At 35.7% G+C, this 16,672-nt stretch overlaps 4 protein-coding genes across 4 annotated transcripts; 3 read left to right on the forward strand and 1 right to left on the reverse strand.

Moving 5' to 3' along the window:
* The first annotated feature begins 6 nt into the window (after nucleotides 1-6).
* Nucleotides 7-639, forward strand: LOTGIDRAFT_233588 (hypothetical protein). The gene is made up of 2 exons (XM_009060210.1): nucleotides 7-76; nucleotides 258-639. The coding sequence occupies exons 1-2, from the start codon at nucleotides 32-34 to the stop codon at nucleotides 582-584; spliced, it is 372 nt and encodes a 123-aa protein (XP_009058458.1). The 5' UTR covers nucleotides 7-31; the 3' UTR covers nucleotides 585-639.
* Nucleotides 640-1,139: 500 nt separating this feature from the next.
* On the reverse strand, nucleotides 1,140-4,024 carry LOTGIDRAFT_233590 (hypothetical protein). The gene is made up of 6 exons (XM_009060211.1): nucleotides 3,890-4,024; nucleotides 3,386-3,521; nucleotides 3,003-3,117; nucleotides 2,589-2,703; nucleotides 2,271-2,347; nucleotides 1,140-1,897 (listed from the first exon to the last, which is right to left on the reverse strand). The coding sequence occupies exons 1-6, from the start codon at nucleotides 3,904-3,906 to the stop codon at nucleotides 1,854-1,856; spliced, it is 504 nt and encodes a 167-aa protein (XP_009058459.1). The 5' UTR covers nucleotides 3,907-4,024; the 3' UTR covers nucleotides 1,140-1,853.
* Nucleotides 4,025-6,098: 2,074 nt separating this feature from the next.
* LOTGIDRAFT_67415 (hypothetical protein) lies at nucleotides 6,099-6,491 on the forward strand (the record flags this gene model as incomplete). The annotated part of the gene is made up of 1 exon (XM_009060161.1): nucleotides 6,099-6,491. A coding segment is annotated over one exon (393 nt), but the record flags the coding sequence as incomplete, so codon positions are not given.
* A 5,397-nt stretch (nucleotides 6,492-11,888) lies between these two features.
* LOTGIDRAFT_122568 (hypothetical protein) lies at nucleotides 11,889-14,410 on the forward strand (the record flags this gene model as incomplete). Its single annotated transcript, XM_009060212.1, has 6 exons — nucleotides 11,889-11,979; nucleotides 12,131-12,234; nucleotides 12,526-12,628; nucleotides 13,051-13,247; nucleotides 13,705-13,789; nucleotides 14,223-14,410. Coding segments are annotated over 6 exons (768 nt in total), but the record flags the coding sequence as incomplete, so codon positions are not given.
* Between the last annotated feature and the right edge of the window lie 2,262 nt (nucleotides 14,411-16,672).

The following is a 16,672-nucleotide window of genomic DNA, read 5'->3' on the forward strand; positions in this document are numbered from 1 at the left end:
ATAATCTCGGTTCGAACATAAAACATACAAGATGAAAGTTCTATTGTGCCTAGCTGTTGTTGTGGTCGCTGCCTATGTAAGTACATCTCCTATTATGTTTCTTGGACAAAAAGATCCTAAGAGCTGACTTTGCTTTCTATGATGAAGCCTTGTATGGTAAGAGTGATACTTGCCACTGAATTCGAATTATCGACAAAGAGCAGCGTTCTCAGTCTACACCAAGCCACACGATTGTATTGTTGTTTATTATATTATAGGCTCAAAGCTGTTCTTCTGACGCCGACTGTTCAGCTGAACAATGCTGCCTTTATCCTCTGTTTGGAAAGAAACGATTTATTTTTGGGGATAACTTTGGACACAATTCTGGAAAATGCACATCGCTGTCCTTAGAAGGTGAAAGCTGTGAACCACCAGAGATCCACGATCCATTCAACCCAAAACTCCACGAGTGGCACTGTCCCTGTGTTCCAGGATTCGAATGCCACGGTGAAAAAGAGATGCATCAGTCCGGAAGTCACAGTTACACCAATCCTAAATGTGTTGCTGCAGGAGCTAGCACAGCTGTACCAACAACAAGTGCTTAAACCAACCATACATCCGAATTTTTGTTTTGAATTAAAAAAAAATGATACAAAGGTGTTTCAGGTGGTCTTTTATCCGTATAAACATCTCCTTTCTTACTCGTGGAAAATTTAAGGGCATTGGGTTAATCAGGTTACAGATACATTGGATATCTAATGCATGTCCACAAGATTCTTTTTGAGTGTTTATCACAATCATTACGAACAATGGACATCGTTTTTTATATCAAAAGTAGGGCTGCAGGTCTGTCTTGTAAATGGAAAGCATCTGCAGTGTCGCACTTATTTCCCGAGGATGCGACACCACGGTAGGTTCACTTTAGTGAGAAGCGTTCTTTCTTTTCTGGGTGATTTCGTGGGTCCATCCCCATTGGCTGTGCCATTGAACAACTGGATTTTCAACGTCTGAGAACCGAAGAACCAGAACGATCGGTGGATGTGTGCGCACTGTTGATGTTCGTCGGCTGTCATCAGTTGATTATGCACGACTATCAAGAAAGCATAAGTCCCAAGTGAAAGTCTTATATGGAGAACGTTCATTAAAAAAAAGACCACTTTCTTTCTATATTTTGTATTAAAAGTAACTAAATATATACACAAAGTAGAAGGAAAATTTAACAAGAAACGTATTACAGTAGAAAGAATCATGGTCGAAATTGCACACTTTATTGTTGGCAAGCATATTGAATTTGATTGGATTCTTGACAATTCGCGATATATTTAGATAATTTGACATGAAATTCAACTTCCTCGCCAATAATAATGTGCCCAATACAACCACAGTTAAGTATGATGAGTGTGCCCTTGATTGATGAGAAAAGATCATTTTCACAATATCAAGCTATTACAAACTTCTTACTTAAACCTTGAATTTAAAAGTCACCTTTCTTGTATCATGGAAGTTTGTAAATTGGGCTATTTGATTAGATTGTTTGCTAGCGATTACAGCCAATCAGAGGCCTTGACAGAAAGTCTGTGAACACAAAGGCATAAAGTAAATTTTGGTTCTAGAAAATTATTTCAGCGTTAGTCTCATAGCTAACTCTTTATTACGACTAGGATAAAAATATACCCTATAAATTGGCTCTCAATGTTACTATAAATCAATTCCAATTTAAAGGATTTGAGTTGTATTCTTGCCTATAGTTTTGAAGAACTCAGATTCACCAACACTTTGAGATTTTGATTTCCTTCAGTATATATGAAATACAATGAAAACATTGGTCCCTAATTATGCGTAATGTGTAATGTGTCTTTCACTGTGTTATAACATTATGTATCACCAGTCATTATGGCTAGAAACTCTTCTTCATTTACTACAAAATAAAACAATAATTACATTAAGACTATGTTTCAAAAAGGTCACATATAACACAACCATCAAGTTTTACTGTTTTATTGTAAGTCACTATTGCAAAGGCCCTCATATATCAATAAGCAAATTTTGTAAGGATGTCAAAACCATTTTATTTAAGAGAATCGCAAGAACCACAGATGTCTGACTGGACATTGGAAAGGTGCAAATCAATGCTATTAGTGTCCCTGATACACATACAAAGTTTTGAAAATCTCTTTAAAATCCCTTTAAATTATCTGTCTTGTATCACAAGATATGCTTGTCTTATATCAACCATACATAAAAGATATTAGTCCCTGATACACATTAAGCTAAAAAATCCAATATCTTACTTTCCCCATCGCCATCTCTGTCAAATTCATCAATCATAGCTCTTAATTCTTCATCAGTCATATTTTCACCCAACTCTCTACAATAAAAGATAGAAAATTAGATAAGCTGATCTATTATTTGAGGAATTAATAGGATTCAAAAATGTAAAAGCAAATTATGTGTCAAGTGATCATCATGAACAACTTTAAGTCATATTTAATACATTACTTTCATGCTTGTAAATATCTTCATGTTTTCCAATATTGAGGCTGAATATTTCAGGTTGTCATAGAATATCAGGCAAAACATGTGGCAAGGGTCTATTTCCTAATAATTACCTAGCAACTCGTCTTAGATTACGTAAATTAATTTTTCCAGAACTATCATCGTCAAAAAGTTTAAATGCCTTCACTATTTCTTCTTGTGGATCTCTTTCTAACATCATATCTGTCACTGGAAAATAGAAAACTCCTTATTTCATGATCTTATAGGGGATATCAAAATTTAGCCCATCTTAAGAGGTGCAATTTTGTCTCAGATTGAAGAAAATGATCTAAAGTAACTCTGTCTAATGTGATATTGATTCTATGTTACAAATGATCTCTTTAAATTTTGTGGAAATGTAAGAGAACTAAGTGTCAAATTTTATTTTGAAAAGAGATATGGGCAATTGAAATTGACTATAATCCACATGTAAATCCTGTATTTAGCAGTCTGTATCCCTTATTTAATTCAAATTATTCTATACTTACTGACTTCATTAAAATCCTCAAATGTTATTTTACCACTTCCTTCTCTATCATAATCTCTTAATATCTTTAACACATCAGCTTTCTTTACATCAAATCCTAGAGCTCTCATTGCTACCTATAGGACATTAACAAACACTCATTATCATATAAACCAAATTCAATAAACAGGTGAGACTGTGATTCACTTAATACAAATAGTTCCATATATGAAATATATAGGCAATGATTTTTATTTAAATAAGTGACCTATCATTCATTCAAATGTGTTGTATAATTGTTGAATGACCAATTTGAAATTGACCAAACATCTTGAATGTTTATAACATCAGTCCATCAAGATAAGTAGCTGTTAAGGATTCAAAAGCTATGCTTGTATACGATACCTTTAGTTCATGATAATCTATAGCTCTATCTTTATCTGTATCAAATAAATCAAAAGCTTCTTTTATTTCTTGTTTCTGTTCATTCGCTAGCTCCCTTTTCTTCTTCTTTTTATTTTTATCCAAAGCAAACTCAGCTCTGAAACACAACAAGCAAAATAATTCAATTAACCAAACTAAAATTATGCACCGGTACGTGATAGTTGTAAAATAAAGAAGCTTTGGAACAGAGAAAAAACCTTTTTAACACTCTGATGAGCAGTTATTGCTAATGAAATAACTGGTAACAAGTCGCTAATATTCAAAACCTATGGAGTTGCCTGCAGTCTAAACTTCCACTATGTCTGTTCTCTACTTCACTAGACACTAGTTCTGGTCAATGTCAGCCTGACAAGATTTCTGAAACTGAAAGTGTCCAAGGAGTACTGAGTAGAGATTTTGTTGACTATATTATTTAGTGAAAATTATCCGCAAAACTATTGAGAAAATAAACAGTATATACATTACCTCAGGGACAGACTCATTTTGTCCAAATTTGCCTAAATTATATGTATAATCAGTTAATGCTGTGGTTTTAACTAAATGAGGAAACGACAAATCTTCTTGTCACAGAAATAACAAGTTGATACTCGCGCTTCATAGACAACCACAATATTTCCCCATTTTCGTATTCGCCATCTTCATCAATAAATAAAACTAATAAGAAATTTTAAGTATTTATCTTCGAAATTTCATTTTGAAAAAATCAACAACTTAAAGTTTTTATATATCAAATTATTACAATTGTGCCAAAGTACGACAGATGCTTGATATGTTTGAGATACGAAAGTAAAACTTTTAGCTCTTAATTGACTAATGTTTACATTTTGTCAATATGTCAGCTGGTCGATGTCTGTCTACAATTTTCCAATTTTCACTGTAGGCCTACACCACTAGCAACTACTACGTTCTAAATGCAGGTGCATAAATGTGTTACCGTACTGATATTGAGCTAAACATGCTATTGAAAAGGTAGAAATTCTAATAAACCCATCCAAGAACGGGGCCGAGGTGTCTTGACTACTGTGTTATCACATCAGAATAAGGGAAGGTCCAGGGTTCAATTCTCGAATAGGTCGAGATGCCCTAGGATTTTTCAAATAACTAAAAATAGGCTTATAATGCTGACATCCTGTCAAAATTCCCCTCATTGCACAACTCAGGGCTTTGTCAGTCTTTAATAGCCCAGTAAGATGTCAAATATCATTTCATTTCATCAGATGAATAGCAAGTCCTGGGTGAGCATTATAAATTTACACCTTGTAAGCTTATTTTTTTGTTCCTGTGCAGAGGAATTGGACATTGGATTTTAATTCTTTAAAATGAGACAGTTTACAGACAGCACTATTACTGTGGTATCAAAGTGGTATGATATAACCATTTTTATTTTTAAGGCTATGATCATTTAGAGGCTTGTTATTAGATTAAAATGGATGAGGTGGAAATTCTTATTGAAAATGGTCAGTTGACTGATGCTGTGGCATGTTTACAAAATGTTGCAGACATCAAAGAAGAGGTTGGGAAAAGTCTGCTAACAAAATCATTACGCTACTATGAAAGATACATCCAACTCTGCCACCAAGATGAGTCCATCTCTAAAAAAGAATTTGTGAAGTTACCAGTAGTGTCTCAATCAGAGTCCAGATTTCAGGTTCTGAAAATGATTCAAATTCTAATGAAATTAGGAGTGAATCCAAATTATGAACTTGAAAGCGGTACACTTTTAATGATTGCTGTCAGCTCGAGAGACATGAGCGTTCTTGAAACACTGCTAAGTAATGGTGCAGATCCCAATTTATTTTGCAGACGACAAGACATGAATGCCTTTGCCTTGTCCATTATCATAAATGATGTCAACATTGTGGAAGTGTTTTTAAACAATGGTGCCCATGTCAACCAGGCCTGCTGTGGTTGCATGACTCCTTTGCAACTATCCATGAACAAGTGTGTTGAAATTTCTAAACTGCTTCTTCAGAAGGGTGCAGATATACAGCAAGTGTTAAATATTTCTGGCATGAATCAAGTTCAGTTGGCTGACCCTCCATTGATTCAGGCAGTACGGAGTGGTAATCCTTATCTGACCTCTTTACTCTTGGATTGTGGTGAAGATATCAATCAAGTGCATGGACAGCGTGAAGACTCAGCTATTCATATAGCAATCAAACAAAGCAATGTGGAACTTGTCAAAGTTCTTATTAAACATGGGGCCAATCTAGACAAAGAAAATGCCAGAGGCCATACACCTGTTGGCTTAGCTCTACTAGTTATGGACACTAAACAAATAGACATTGTTAAAATGATTCTGGATGCTGGATGCAGTAGGACCAAAACCACAAGCATAGCTCTCTTCCAAAAGGCATATCCTCCATTATTTGTAGCCTGCTTTTTAGGGAATATGGACATTGTCAAGTATTTGTTAGAAGATGATACCACTATGGATATAAACTGTGGAGAAATGTGTTCATGTCAGCCAAGGAGAAGGTCATCTACTAGTCTAAGGGGTAACTTTGAAAACTTCCAACAAAGTGCACCAAGTGATAAACATCAAAGAGGAGATGAGTTGATCAAACAAATGGACCAATTAAGTCTGACAAACTGGAAACATTCTACAAACATTCCAAAGAGAACCAAAAACTGTCCTCATAAGACATCAAAACTAGCAAATCTTGTAGCCTCAGATGGATCTACTCCATTGATGTTAGCAACTTTTGGTGGGAAAGTTCAGCTGGTGGAATACCTGCTAGATGTTGGAGCAGACTATACGATATCAAACAAACATGGTAACCTGGTTCATGCTGCCGTTGTCAGTACAGGCTCTATAAGATTTCTAGACATTGTAGTGAATCTTGGATGTGACATCAACATGATCAGTAATGCGGGTAATTCGCCACTACTCCTTGCCTCCAGAATTAACAAACCAGAGATGTGTTTGTACCTGATCAACAAAGGGGCTTTGTTGAACCAAAAAGATAGATTTGGAGAAACTGCTCTATCTGCTAGTATATATTTTGGGTGTGAAGAGAATGCAAGGTTGTTGATTCAGCATGGTGCTGATCTGGACATTTCTGATTCGAGGTAAGATTGAGCACTATTTGGTACAAATTTAAGGAAATATGTTACATTTTTTGCTCTATGGACTAAATATTGCCCGTTGCCAAAACAATTCTGCAGGTTGCACAGTGCTTCTAAAAGACTTGCAGTGAAGTATGTCCTGTTCACTTTCCTGGAAAACCTGATACCACTTGCAAGCTCACTCTGTGAGCATTAGAGTTTAAAATATAAAACATTAGGCTTGTCCAGCAGTCCTGAAATTTTCCTTCATTGTATACCACATAATTGACTGGCATCAGATCAGAAAAGTAAAGTGGCATAACTTCATTTATTTTTTCATTTTAGTGGTACCACAGCATTTTATTGGTCTGTATTCAACTACAGAGAGAAAATAATCAGATGTCTCATTACAGCTAGTGTTTACCTTACACCAGAACATCTTGCCAAGTACCCAAGAAATCTGAAATTCATGAAGAACAAACCACTGATAGACTGGATTAGATCACATATTACTAATCCTAGATCTTTAAAGAAACTATCCATGATTGCCACAAGAAAAGCATTATCTATCAGCAATGGTGGTAAAAGCATTTTTAATAGCATTAATGTCTTGCCCTTGCCCACAGCAGTCAAAGATAGTTTGAAAATGTGGGACTTGTGATTGATTTGAGCATGATCATCAATGTAAAGAGATGACTCAGAGGCTTTATTAATCTAATTTGGCCTGTATTATGATAGTTTTTAGGGAATACTTAGTCTTCTAGACACCTTATATCTTTTTCATCATGATGTACTACTCACTTATGATTGATATACTTCCTCAAGTGAAAAGTTCCTTAGCTACTACCGATGTGTCACCAAACTGTTGTTTTGGAAATCGGGTTTCACTGTTTTCCATTTTGCACTGAAAAAATTCAATGGCATGAGAAACTGATCAAAAGCAAAATCAAATTTTACTATTTTTTATGCTAGTCATCTGTTAAAATAGCTGATCTTTATAGGGTATAGAAATATGAAACATTAGTTTTACATATGTATATATATATATACATACCAAATTCAGGCAATGTTTCAACCTGCTCATACGAGGTTATCAAGATAAATAACATACATGTAATGAATATATAAAACAAATGAACAATGTTCATGTAACAATAACACGGATATGTTTATTACAGTTGAGATGAGTCAGTTTGGTCCCTTTTATGGGCGACTGCTACTTTGTTAACTTTGTTTTTGATAAGTTTTATTATTGTTGTTGTGAATGACTGTGATAAATAAAGGTTTCTGGATTATGTTTCCCTGTTGGCCCATCAAGGAATGTCTTAAGTACTCGCCGGAAGCTGTTCCTTTAAATTGTACACACCGTGTGCTGATACAAACGGTCAAACAAGGTAGTTCTTCAAAAAGCAGATGAAAATGCAAGTCTGAATGTTCAATTCTTGTTTTTTCCTTAAGGTGACTCCATTTAGCATCCATGATCTGACAAAATAACACTAAATCTCCTGCTCTGGGTCTTTAAGTATTTCACGAGGCCTTGGAAACAAGTATTGCAATTATCAACAATATACTGAAAATGTTGCAAAATGTCAGCGACGTATTTAGGTCTGGGGTGGGCCACATCCTTATATCTGTGATTTAGACGAACTGATTGTCGCACATTAGAATTTAGAGGTTTGTCTCTATGAACTTCATATTGATCAATAAAACTATTGAAAGTGACATCTATGTAGAAGTAGTATTAAAACGACAAAATCTATTTCGAAAGCCTACTCAACATAATATATTGAAATGATTTGCTTTGATATAGTGTTTGATTTTCATCGTTAAAGCTATCATGCTCTACCTAAGCTAAAGTTAATAATTAAAAAAAAATTAAGACTGCCTGTCCGTCATATTTAATACTATTAGTCGCCATATTTGTTGAAGAAATATGACCACCACACACACAGTATAAAAGTCATGTAAGACACGCCCATCAATCATTTTTGATTTTGATATCTATACAATAAAGGTGAAACCAAAATTTCACGATAGTAAACAAAATGAGGATAATTCTTGAAATATATTATAAGAGATGATTGTTAGATTGGTCATATTTTTAACAATCATATTCCTGAAAATTTACCAATTGCCTTTCATGATATATTGTGACAAACACTTCATTAAAAATACTGGTACATCTAAATCCCACTGAAGCAACACACACCAGATATCAAAGGATAAACCAGAGTGGACAGGTTCGCCATTTTCAAAGGTTAATTTGGTTTTGATGTAAATAGTATTCAGAAGTTCTAGTAATGTACGGAAATACTGAATACTTATATGGCGGATTCAAGCCAAGGAAAGACGAGCCATCTTTTTAACTTTCTAACGCAGATAATGACGGACACACACGAATTTCGATTTGAACACTATTACTGTTATTGAGGATGACGAACCTGTCCCTTTAAGAAATAATCTAAAATCCCAAAAGTATAAACTTGTCCTAAACACCAATCCAATTTTTATCGGAGAATATCATGTTTCGCACTTGATTATTGCCATGGTGGAAAAAGACCGACTAGAGACCTCGTTTGACCGTGCGGCTCGGTGAAACTCTTGACAAGACTGTAGTCAGCGACAAAAACCGCCGACCAAAAACAGTTCGTGTGCCCGCACCATAAGTGCTTTGCAGAATCCACTTGACATAAAAGACTGAAAATATGAAAAAGGACTTGTATCTCGCTGTAGTTGCTAACATTACCTGTTCCTTAACCCTGATTCATTTATTCACGATGAAGAATTCCTTTAAAGGAAGTGAACTGATCCAATTAAAGGACCACATCCCTTTCAAATCTCGGTCAGTAGTTTTGGATTAATGATACTGAATCAGTTTATGACATTCAAGAAGGTATTACTAATCACATTTTCTGGAAATCTGTAAGGTCACCGATTTCAACCTAAATTTGGTCGAGTCATCTCAAGTGGGTAAATTGGCAACAAGAAATCCTTAAGTCATTCAATAACACCATAAATAAAATTATGACATCATATAAAAAGTTTTACCCCGATAGACAAGATTCACTCTGGATTTGAAAATGAACGCAATACTTGTTTTCGCTCTGGTGTTGGTGGCTGTCACTGCCCTCCCTACACAGACTGGAGAACAAGATGCTCCGTACCGAAAGTAAGTACCGTTTAGCTCACGAGTCCATGTCCAAAGACTCAATTAAATTTGACCTCCACTATAGAATTAGTATTGAGGTGGACGTGGCTTGCGAGGAACACATGCTCGTGCTCTGGGAATACTCTCCAACTTGGTTTTGCCATATCTCGCGGAGCATTCAGAGAGCTATGAATGCTAATCTGATTTATTGTCTTCGGCATCTAGTATAGCATCACCTGAATTGTCAATTATCGGACTCCTCGTATCTGTAATCATCTGATCTATTAGCTCTAGAAACTGCTGCTTTCATCTGTATTATATTCTCTCTAATCTGGTGCGATCAACTGATCTGTAACTTTTCGAGCTCACGATTATCATCATCTGATCTTTCGGATTCGCTGTTATCATATCTGTAATCTCGGAACCGCGGCTATAATCTGATCTGTAAACTTTCGGATCCGCTGTTATCATGTTTGTAACCTTTGGGATCCTCTGTTACCATACTATCTGTAAACTTTCTCATTTGCGGCTAGCATCTCTTAACCATCGGATTCAATACTACCATCTTATCTGTAAGTTATGGGTATTCCGTGCTGTCATCTAACCTTTTTTCCAGCCACAAGCTACTCCAAGTTACGCCTTCAACAGCATACCAACTAGATGCTTTGAGGTTTATTGAAAATGGCGTGGCAACGGTAAGTTGCAATTATTTCTGCAGTAAAACATCAAATTGAAAATTTCCCATATCAGATCTTATCTCGAACGATTCAAAATCAGGACTAATATCACATCGTATCCAAAGAAAGCCTGACCAATTTGACCCTACCCAATGGCTCAGAAGGATGAGATATCGGAAGTGGGTTAGATATAATGTTGATTTTCTTGGGAGATGCTTAGTTGCTTCAACTCATTATTGGGTAGCTAATTTTTGATAATTTTCACTAATCCACAGAGAGAATTTATATGATCAGTTAGGCTATTATTCTTCATTATTCCCAACTGGAATGGAAAAGTGGAACGCTTTCATTATGTAATGATGTGCATTCTCTATTTCAGTCCGATTTTTGGGTAGCAGGTGGACTCAATAGTGCATTTATCTTCCGCGTTAGTCCAGAACACCTCAAAACTGTTCAGGAAATTATGAGAGGGGAAGGCGTCGAACCGGTAATCTTGAGCGAAGATGTACAAGAGTAAGTTCATTTTTCACGATTTTTACGTAGATAATTACGTGATTTTAATGATTATTTTAGGTTAAGTTAGAATGCTTTCATTTTTAGTGTGTGTTTCCATCATGGGTGTATGTTGTCTTCCTTGTGAACTTATTGAAAAAAGAATGCTTTCTTTTAATTCTTCAGATTATTAGATAGACCACAGCCTGAAACAAAGAACGGTGCTACCCCAGTTGTCAACATTGTGGATAATCAGCAATACCATTCTTATGCAACGGTAATAAAGCTTTATTAAAATGGCTTTCTGGGCAAGCTTAAAACAATCTATAGTGATCCCAAGAGAAGAAAAATCAAGGAGGTTTGGTTGGAACTGGAACACTTCATTTTATACATTAATGTGTATGGTTAATCTGTGTTTGTCTAAAAACAACATGCTTTCATATATTAGCGAATTCGTAATGTGTTTTAGGTCGTTCCAACCATATCCATCACCCACGTTCATTTCATTTATCTGATCCATGCTATTTCTATTTTAAATTTTCTTCAGATTCAAAATTATTTAAATACATTCCTCAACACGTACAGGGACCAGGTTTATGAAGTTGGTACTCTCAACTATAAAACATTTCAAGGACGGGATATCTCCTTCATAACCGTAAGTTTATTTAAAAGAATTCTAGTCTGTGTATTCGTAGACTTCTATTTGCACTTTTCCCTCTGATGCCTGTCCTGACATTCTAGGTTCACGATGATTCTTTCTACCAATTGGTCCTTGGCCAAACTTCTTGGCATTGATCTTTCCCAGAGTATTCTTACCAATTTACATTGTTACTCGCGCAAATACTCTTTTACATATGAAAAGCCAGAGGTTTTAATTCTCTAATGATATGCGTATGATCAGGGAAAAGTGTCTAAATGAAGGAGCAAGTGGCAGTCAGGATACCCGCAGCGAAAGCCTCTCTATCTAGCATATAATGCTAGCCCTATACATGTACCACAAACATGGACCCATAAGAATCAACTCCTGATAGATTAGAAATATACATGATGCTACAAACAGTTTTTTTTTCTTTTTTCTAATATATAGTTAAGAACAGGAAGTGGTCGACCTGTTGTATTTATGGAATGTGGTATTCACGCTCGAGAGTGGATCAGCCCTGCTGTTTGCTTGTATTGGATTGATAGAGTAAGTTCATACTATGACTTATTAAGGGACTGTCAATTTTCTACACCAACAACAATTATTTGAAACTTGCTTTAACGTTTTCATGTGGCAAATAGCGGAAGCATTTCATGCAGAAAAATAGCTTATACTTGATCTGGTTCTCTTTCAGCTTCTAGACCAATACAGCAAAAATGATGCCAAAGCAAGAGAACTGTTGGATTCTTATGAGTTTGTCGTGGTTCCTGTTTCTAATCCAGATGGTTATGAATATTCCAGAGGGGTAATAATATATATTTTAATTCAGCTTTACTCGACATGACCTGCACCGTATTAGGTCGACATGTTACAACACAATGCTGTATGCAATGAGTGGAACTAATCTTATAAGGTGACGTGTCAATTGATAGATTTGATTGAAAATAACTAAACGAAACTCTTCGTTAGATCCAATAATTTGACATTTTTTTTAAAATTAATCCAATCACTATCGACTGTTAAATGCATCAGCGGCTAAGTAGCATATTATGTAATTATATCTTGAAATTTACATATTAGCTAATTTTCTTTTCAGTCAAATCGACTTTGGAGAAAAAATAGACAGACATTTACCCACTCGGGATGTACTTCTTCAATTGGTGTAGATTTAAACAGAAACTTTGATTCTGCATGGAACAGTAAGTTTTTGGCCTGATCGCGGGTAAAAGATGTTCAAAAAGCCTTTGTTTGTGTATAAGCGACACTAGCATTTTTGCAATGTCAAGCTATTACGAACTGTGTCTAATACCTTGATCGTAAAAGCCACCTTTCTTGTATCAATGAAATTTGTCAATGAAGTAATTCGATTAGATTGTACTCTCGCGAATACAACAAAAGTTGCCATGATAATGTGTTTCAATGAATTTGTTTGATTGAGATCTAACTCTTTTACCAATGAATACGCCACCCAAGCAGCAAGCAATGAGACAAAAATATAAATTTCGAAACGAAGAAGGTTTTTTTTTTTCAATTATGTATTTTAAATTCACTTAGGCCCTTATGCTGTATTTGAACTTTACGCTATGGCCTTGATATCACTAATTGTCGTTTTTCATTCTAGCTGTTGGTACAGGTACCTGTAGAAGTGACACCTATGCTGGAACGGAGGTTTTCTCTGAAAATGAAGCTAAAGGAATAAGAGAAAAAGTACAATCCTATAACGGAATATCAGCATACGTATCCCTTCACTCTTATTCTCAGTACATATTAACACCATACGCTTTTGGTAGTTCAGTACCTGGCAATATTAATCACATCGTAAGTGTTATGGTGTTTTACTGGTTATATCTAAAGCATTATGTCTCATTCTGTATGAGTCTTTAGAGCAACGTTGCAACATAACTTAACTTTAACTCATTTGTTACAATTTTCGTTGTTCAAAGCCAAAAGGGCAAGTTATAACTGATGCATTATGCGCTCATCTCAATCAACAATCATAAACTCCTGTGTCTGGCATTTACTATTCACAACGACAACTGAAATACTTAACGTCGTTAACGTCTGCAAAGCTCTTCAACATTAGAGATACTTATAGTATGTAATTTTGTATTGATCTATGATAGAAATTATTACATATTATATGTCGTACTGCATTTGGCTGATTTGTAAGCAAGTTCTGAAAGAGAATTGTTTTACTGATAGAAAAACCTTTAAAATAACCAAAAGAACATTCTGTATCTTGCCAACCATTGATTATTTTTCTCGTTTGTTTCAGAAATCCGTTGCAAATGGCGCTTCAAATGCATTAGCATCTGTCCATGGTAGGAACTTTCAGGTTGGATCTGCAGGTGAACTTCTAAGTAAGGAATAAGTTTAATTATACTGTTAGAAATTCTGGTTTGGTTGTTGGCGAGGTTCAGTACTACAAATTTAATGTCAACCCTGTTTTTGTTTCTGTAAATACAATTTGCCTCTTTCTGGCAATTTCTGGTCATTTTGTTGGCATAGTAGTGTTTGATAAAATACATAATGAAAATTAAATATTTGAGAAATATCTAAAAAGGATGTCAGACTGTCGACTATTGAAATGAAAATGAATCGATCTTTAATGATACTTTAATGAACTTTCGTTCCCTTTTTTTATTAACCCATATTTTCAATATTGGTTAAAGCAGACTTCATCGAGCTGGGTCAAATTCGACGAACACGAACGTTGAAAAGGGCTGTCATAAGATACTCGAACCACCCATGATTTTTTTGTATTTACTAAAATGATTGTGTTTTATTTTTCAGATTATAATGCAGCAGGCGGGTCGTCTGACTGGGCTCAACTGAGAGGCGAGACTCCGTTTTCAGTGACCTATGAACTGAGACCATCAAGCAGTGATTACCTTACAGGATTCCAGCTTCCTGCTAATCAAATTATCCCAAGTGGTGAAGAGATGTGGGAATCTTTATATGCCTTGATTGTCAACCACTAAAACACAATAATCCCCTTCTCTTTGGCATATTGAGGGGTCCCTGAGGGGGTTCTTAGTAATTTCCTTGATTTGAGATGAGATAAATGCAGTAAAAAAAACACACGACAATGTTTTTTTAAAGAAATAAAAAACCACCTTAGGAACTCTATCATGTAGAACACAAATAATAATAATATTCACTATTTTTAATAAAGAATGTAAATTTAGTCATTATTTTATTTAAGTCAACTGACTCTTCAATGCATCTGAGCGGATTACTCGGTATTGAATAAAACGCTCATATCAAGAAATGAGAGACTACATTGCAACTGCAAATGGAATTCCAAATTTTGTTGGAAACTAAAACATTGGCAATTGCAGGTTTTCAGTTGTCAGATTCTCTTCAGATGTTGTCAGTTGCTCCTATATTCCTTCATTTGCCTGACTGCATATTCACAGTATAAGCCTATCTCTATCTGGAATTTCTTAGCGGATTTGAGTGAATCGTGGCATACTTATATAATGCGACCAAAGTCTTTCGCAGTTTGCAGGGATTTCGAATTTCATAACAGAGTTATCGCCCTTATACTCAAACATTGATACCACAAATCGATTTTCTAAAAAGTTTGTTTCTATGTGAAATAAAATGAATGGAGTTTTACGCCCTACCTTTCTGTGCCATGTGGGCTATTGAAGACGGGTACAATGAGGGAAATTATGCCTGGATGACGACTCTTTTTCGATTTCCAGCTGTCGATGGATCTTTAACGTGCACAGCCTGTAGTAAACAGGGCCTCGGTCCATAGTCCCATCCGAACGACTACACGCTTTTTTCCAAGTCAGCCAATCTTACCTGCATAACTGACAGGGGGAAACCGGGTTGGAAAATCGGCCTATGTCGGGATTAGGCATGTGGTATGATAATGCATGGTAACCTGTAAAGGTCAAATACATACCTAATTTTGCACACTTGGATTTGCATAAACATAGAATGTTTCTCGGTTGCGTTAGTATTTGATCGTGGCCTACTGTTTATTAAATTCTGCTGATCTGCTACGAACTAACCAATTTGTCTATTCTTCTGTGTTTTCTCTTTAAATTTTTCGAAATTTGAAAGAAATTAGAATTTCAGACATTACAATCACAAAGGAAACAGGGAACAACATTAAGGTACACTCTAAACCAAACTGAATAATGCCGCAAATGATGGAGAATAGGGGAGTATGAGCCGCTCTAGGTCCTCGGTTCAATGGGCTCATTTTGATTCACAACAGATCATGAGAATACTACTCCAGCTTGTTCGTTGCCAGACCCTATCGGCAATCAATGCTTAAAAATAAGATAATTCTGGTGGTTCAAATGTTAAATTGTTAACCCGGAATGTATGCCTGAAAAAATAGGCGTCTACTGTGTTTAACAGGCCCGTAGCTAGAGGGAGGCTCGTTGTAGTCCCCCTTCAAGAAATTTAAGCACAAACACAAGCACAAACACATTAAAGTTCAAAGATATTAAAAAAAAAAAATAACAAGTTGGTTGACAATAAGTGACCTCATGTATCTAGTGCCAATAAAATTTGAAGACTAATGTCTAGCTCAAGATATGTCTTTTTCTACAATAGGCCTTAAACAATAATAGGCTAGACCATTATTCAACAACAAATTTGCAATTACACTACAAAATACACTTTTTGGATAACACGCACAAAATGCATTAGGTTTTCAGTGTGGTCAGTCCACTTTCGTATGTTAGGTTATTTTGTATCTGCCTTAGACTAACGCAAAAAATAATCGTGGTTAGATGCACCAGTTTCTTTCCTCTAAGCCTTGCCTAGCCTACTTTGTGCAACAGCTTATTCCTTAAAAAAAGAGAATCAACATAATGGCTAATTTGTGGTATTAAACAGACCCGCAACAACAGAAACGCATTTATAAGACGACCATCTGGATAGAAAGCCAACGCTACGATTCAGTAAACACCGGTTAATAAAGGACAAGTTGTGTCGGCTGCTCTTTGCTCGACGGCTCATGAATATGCAACACACTGACTGTGACCTTGTTATCTACCAAGCGAAGAGCTAACATGTCTGAAACGTTCGCTCAACTATGAAAACTCGTGAAATTATCTCAGTTTAAGCTTGAATTCGACGCCCAGGATTGTTCTGAAGGTTAGTTTTGATAATAAGGCTTTATATTCTGTATAGGTTGTGTACTGAAAAGTTCGTTTTCATCGAAAACCAATGTCTCCAATATTAGGGTGGGCAACTGCATGAATGTTATCGCGAGG

The sequence above is a fragment of the Lottia gigantea genome (genome assembly GCF_000327385.1).
Source record: "Lottia gigantea unplaced genomic scaffold LOTGIsca_41, whole genome shotgun sequence".
In the NCBI taxonomy this organism is placed as follows: domain Eukaryota; kingdom Metazoa; phylum Mollusca; class Gastropoda; family Lottiidae; genus Lottia; species Lottia gigantea.

Coding starts and splice junctions, on each gene's coding strand:
- LOTGIDRAFT_233588 (XM_009060210.1), top strand. CDS start 32: ATGAAAGTTCTATTGTGCCTAGCTGTTGTTGTGGTCGCTGCCTAT. Junction 77..257: donor TTGTTGTGGTCGCTGCCTAT/GTAAGTACATCT, acceptor ATTATATTATAG/GCTCAAAGCTGTTCTTCTGA.
- LOTGIDRAFT_233590 (XM_009060211.1), bottom strand. Junction 2,704..3,002: donor TGAGGATTTTAATGAAGTCA/GTAAGTATAGAA, acceptor TCTATTTTCCAG/TGACAGATATGATGTTAGAA. Junction 2,348..2,588: donor AATCTAAGACGAGTTGCTAG/GTAATTATTAGG, acceptor CTTTTATTGTAG/AGAGTTGGGTGAAAATATGA.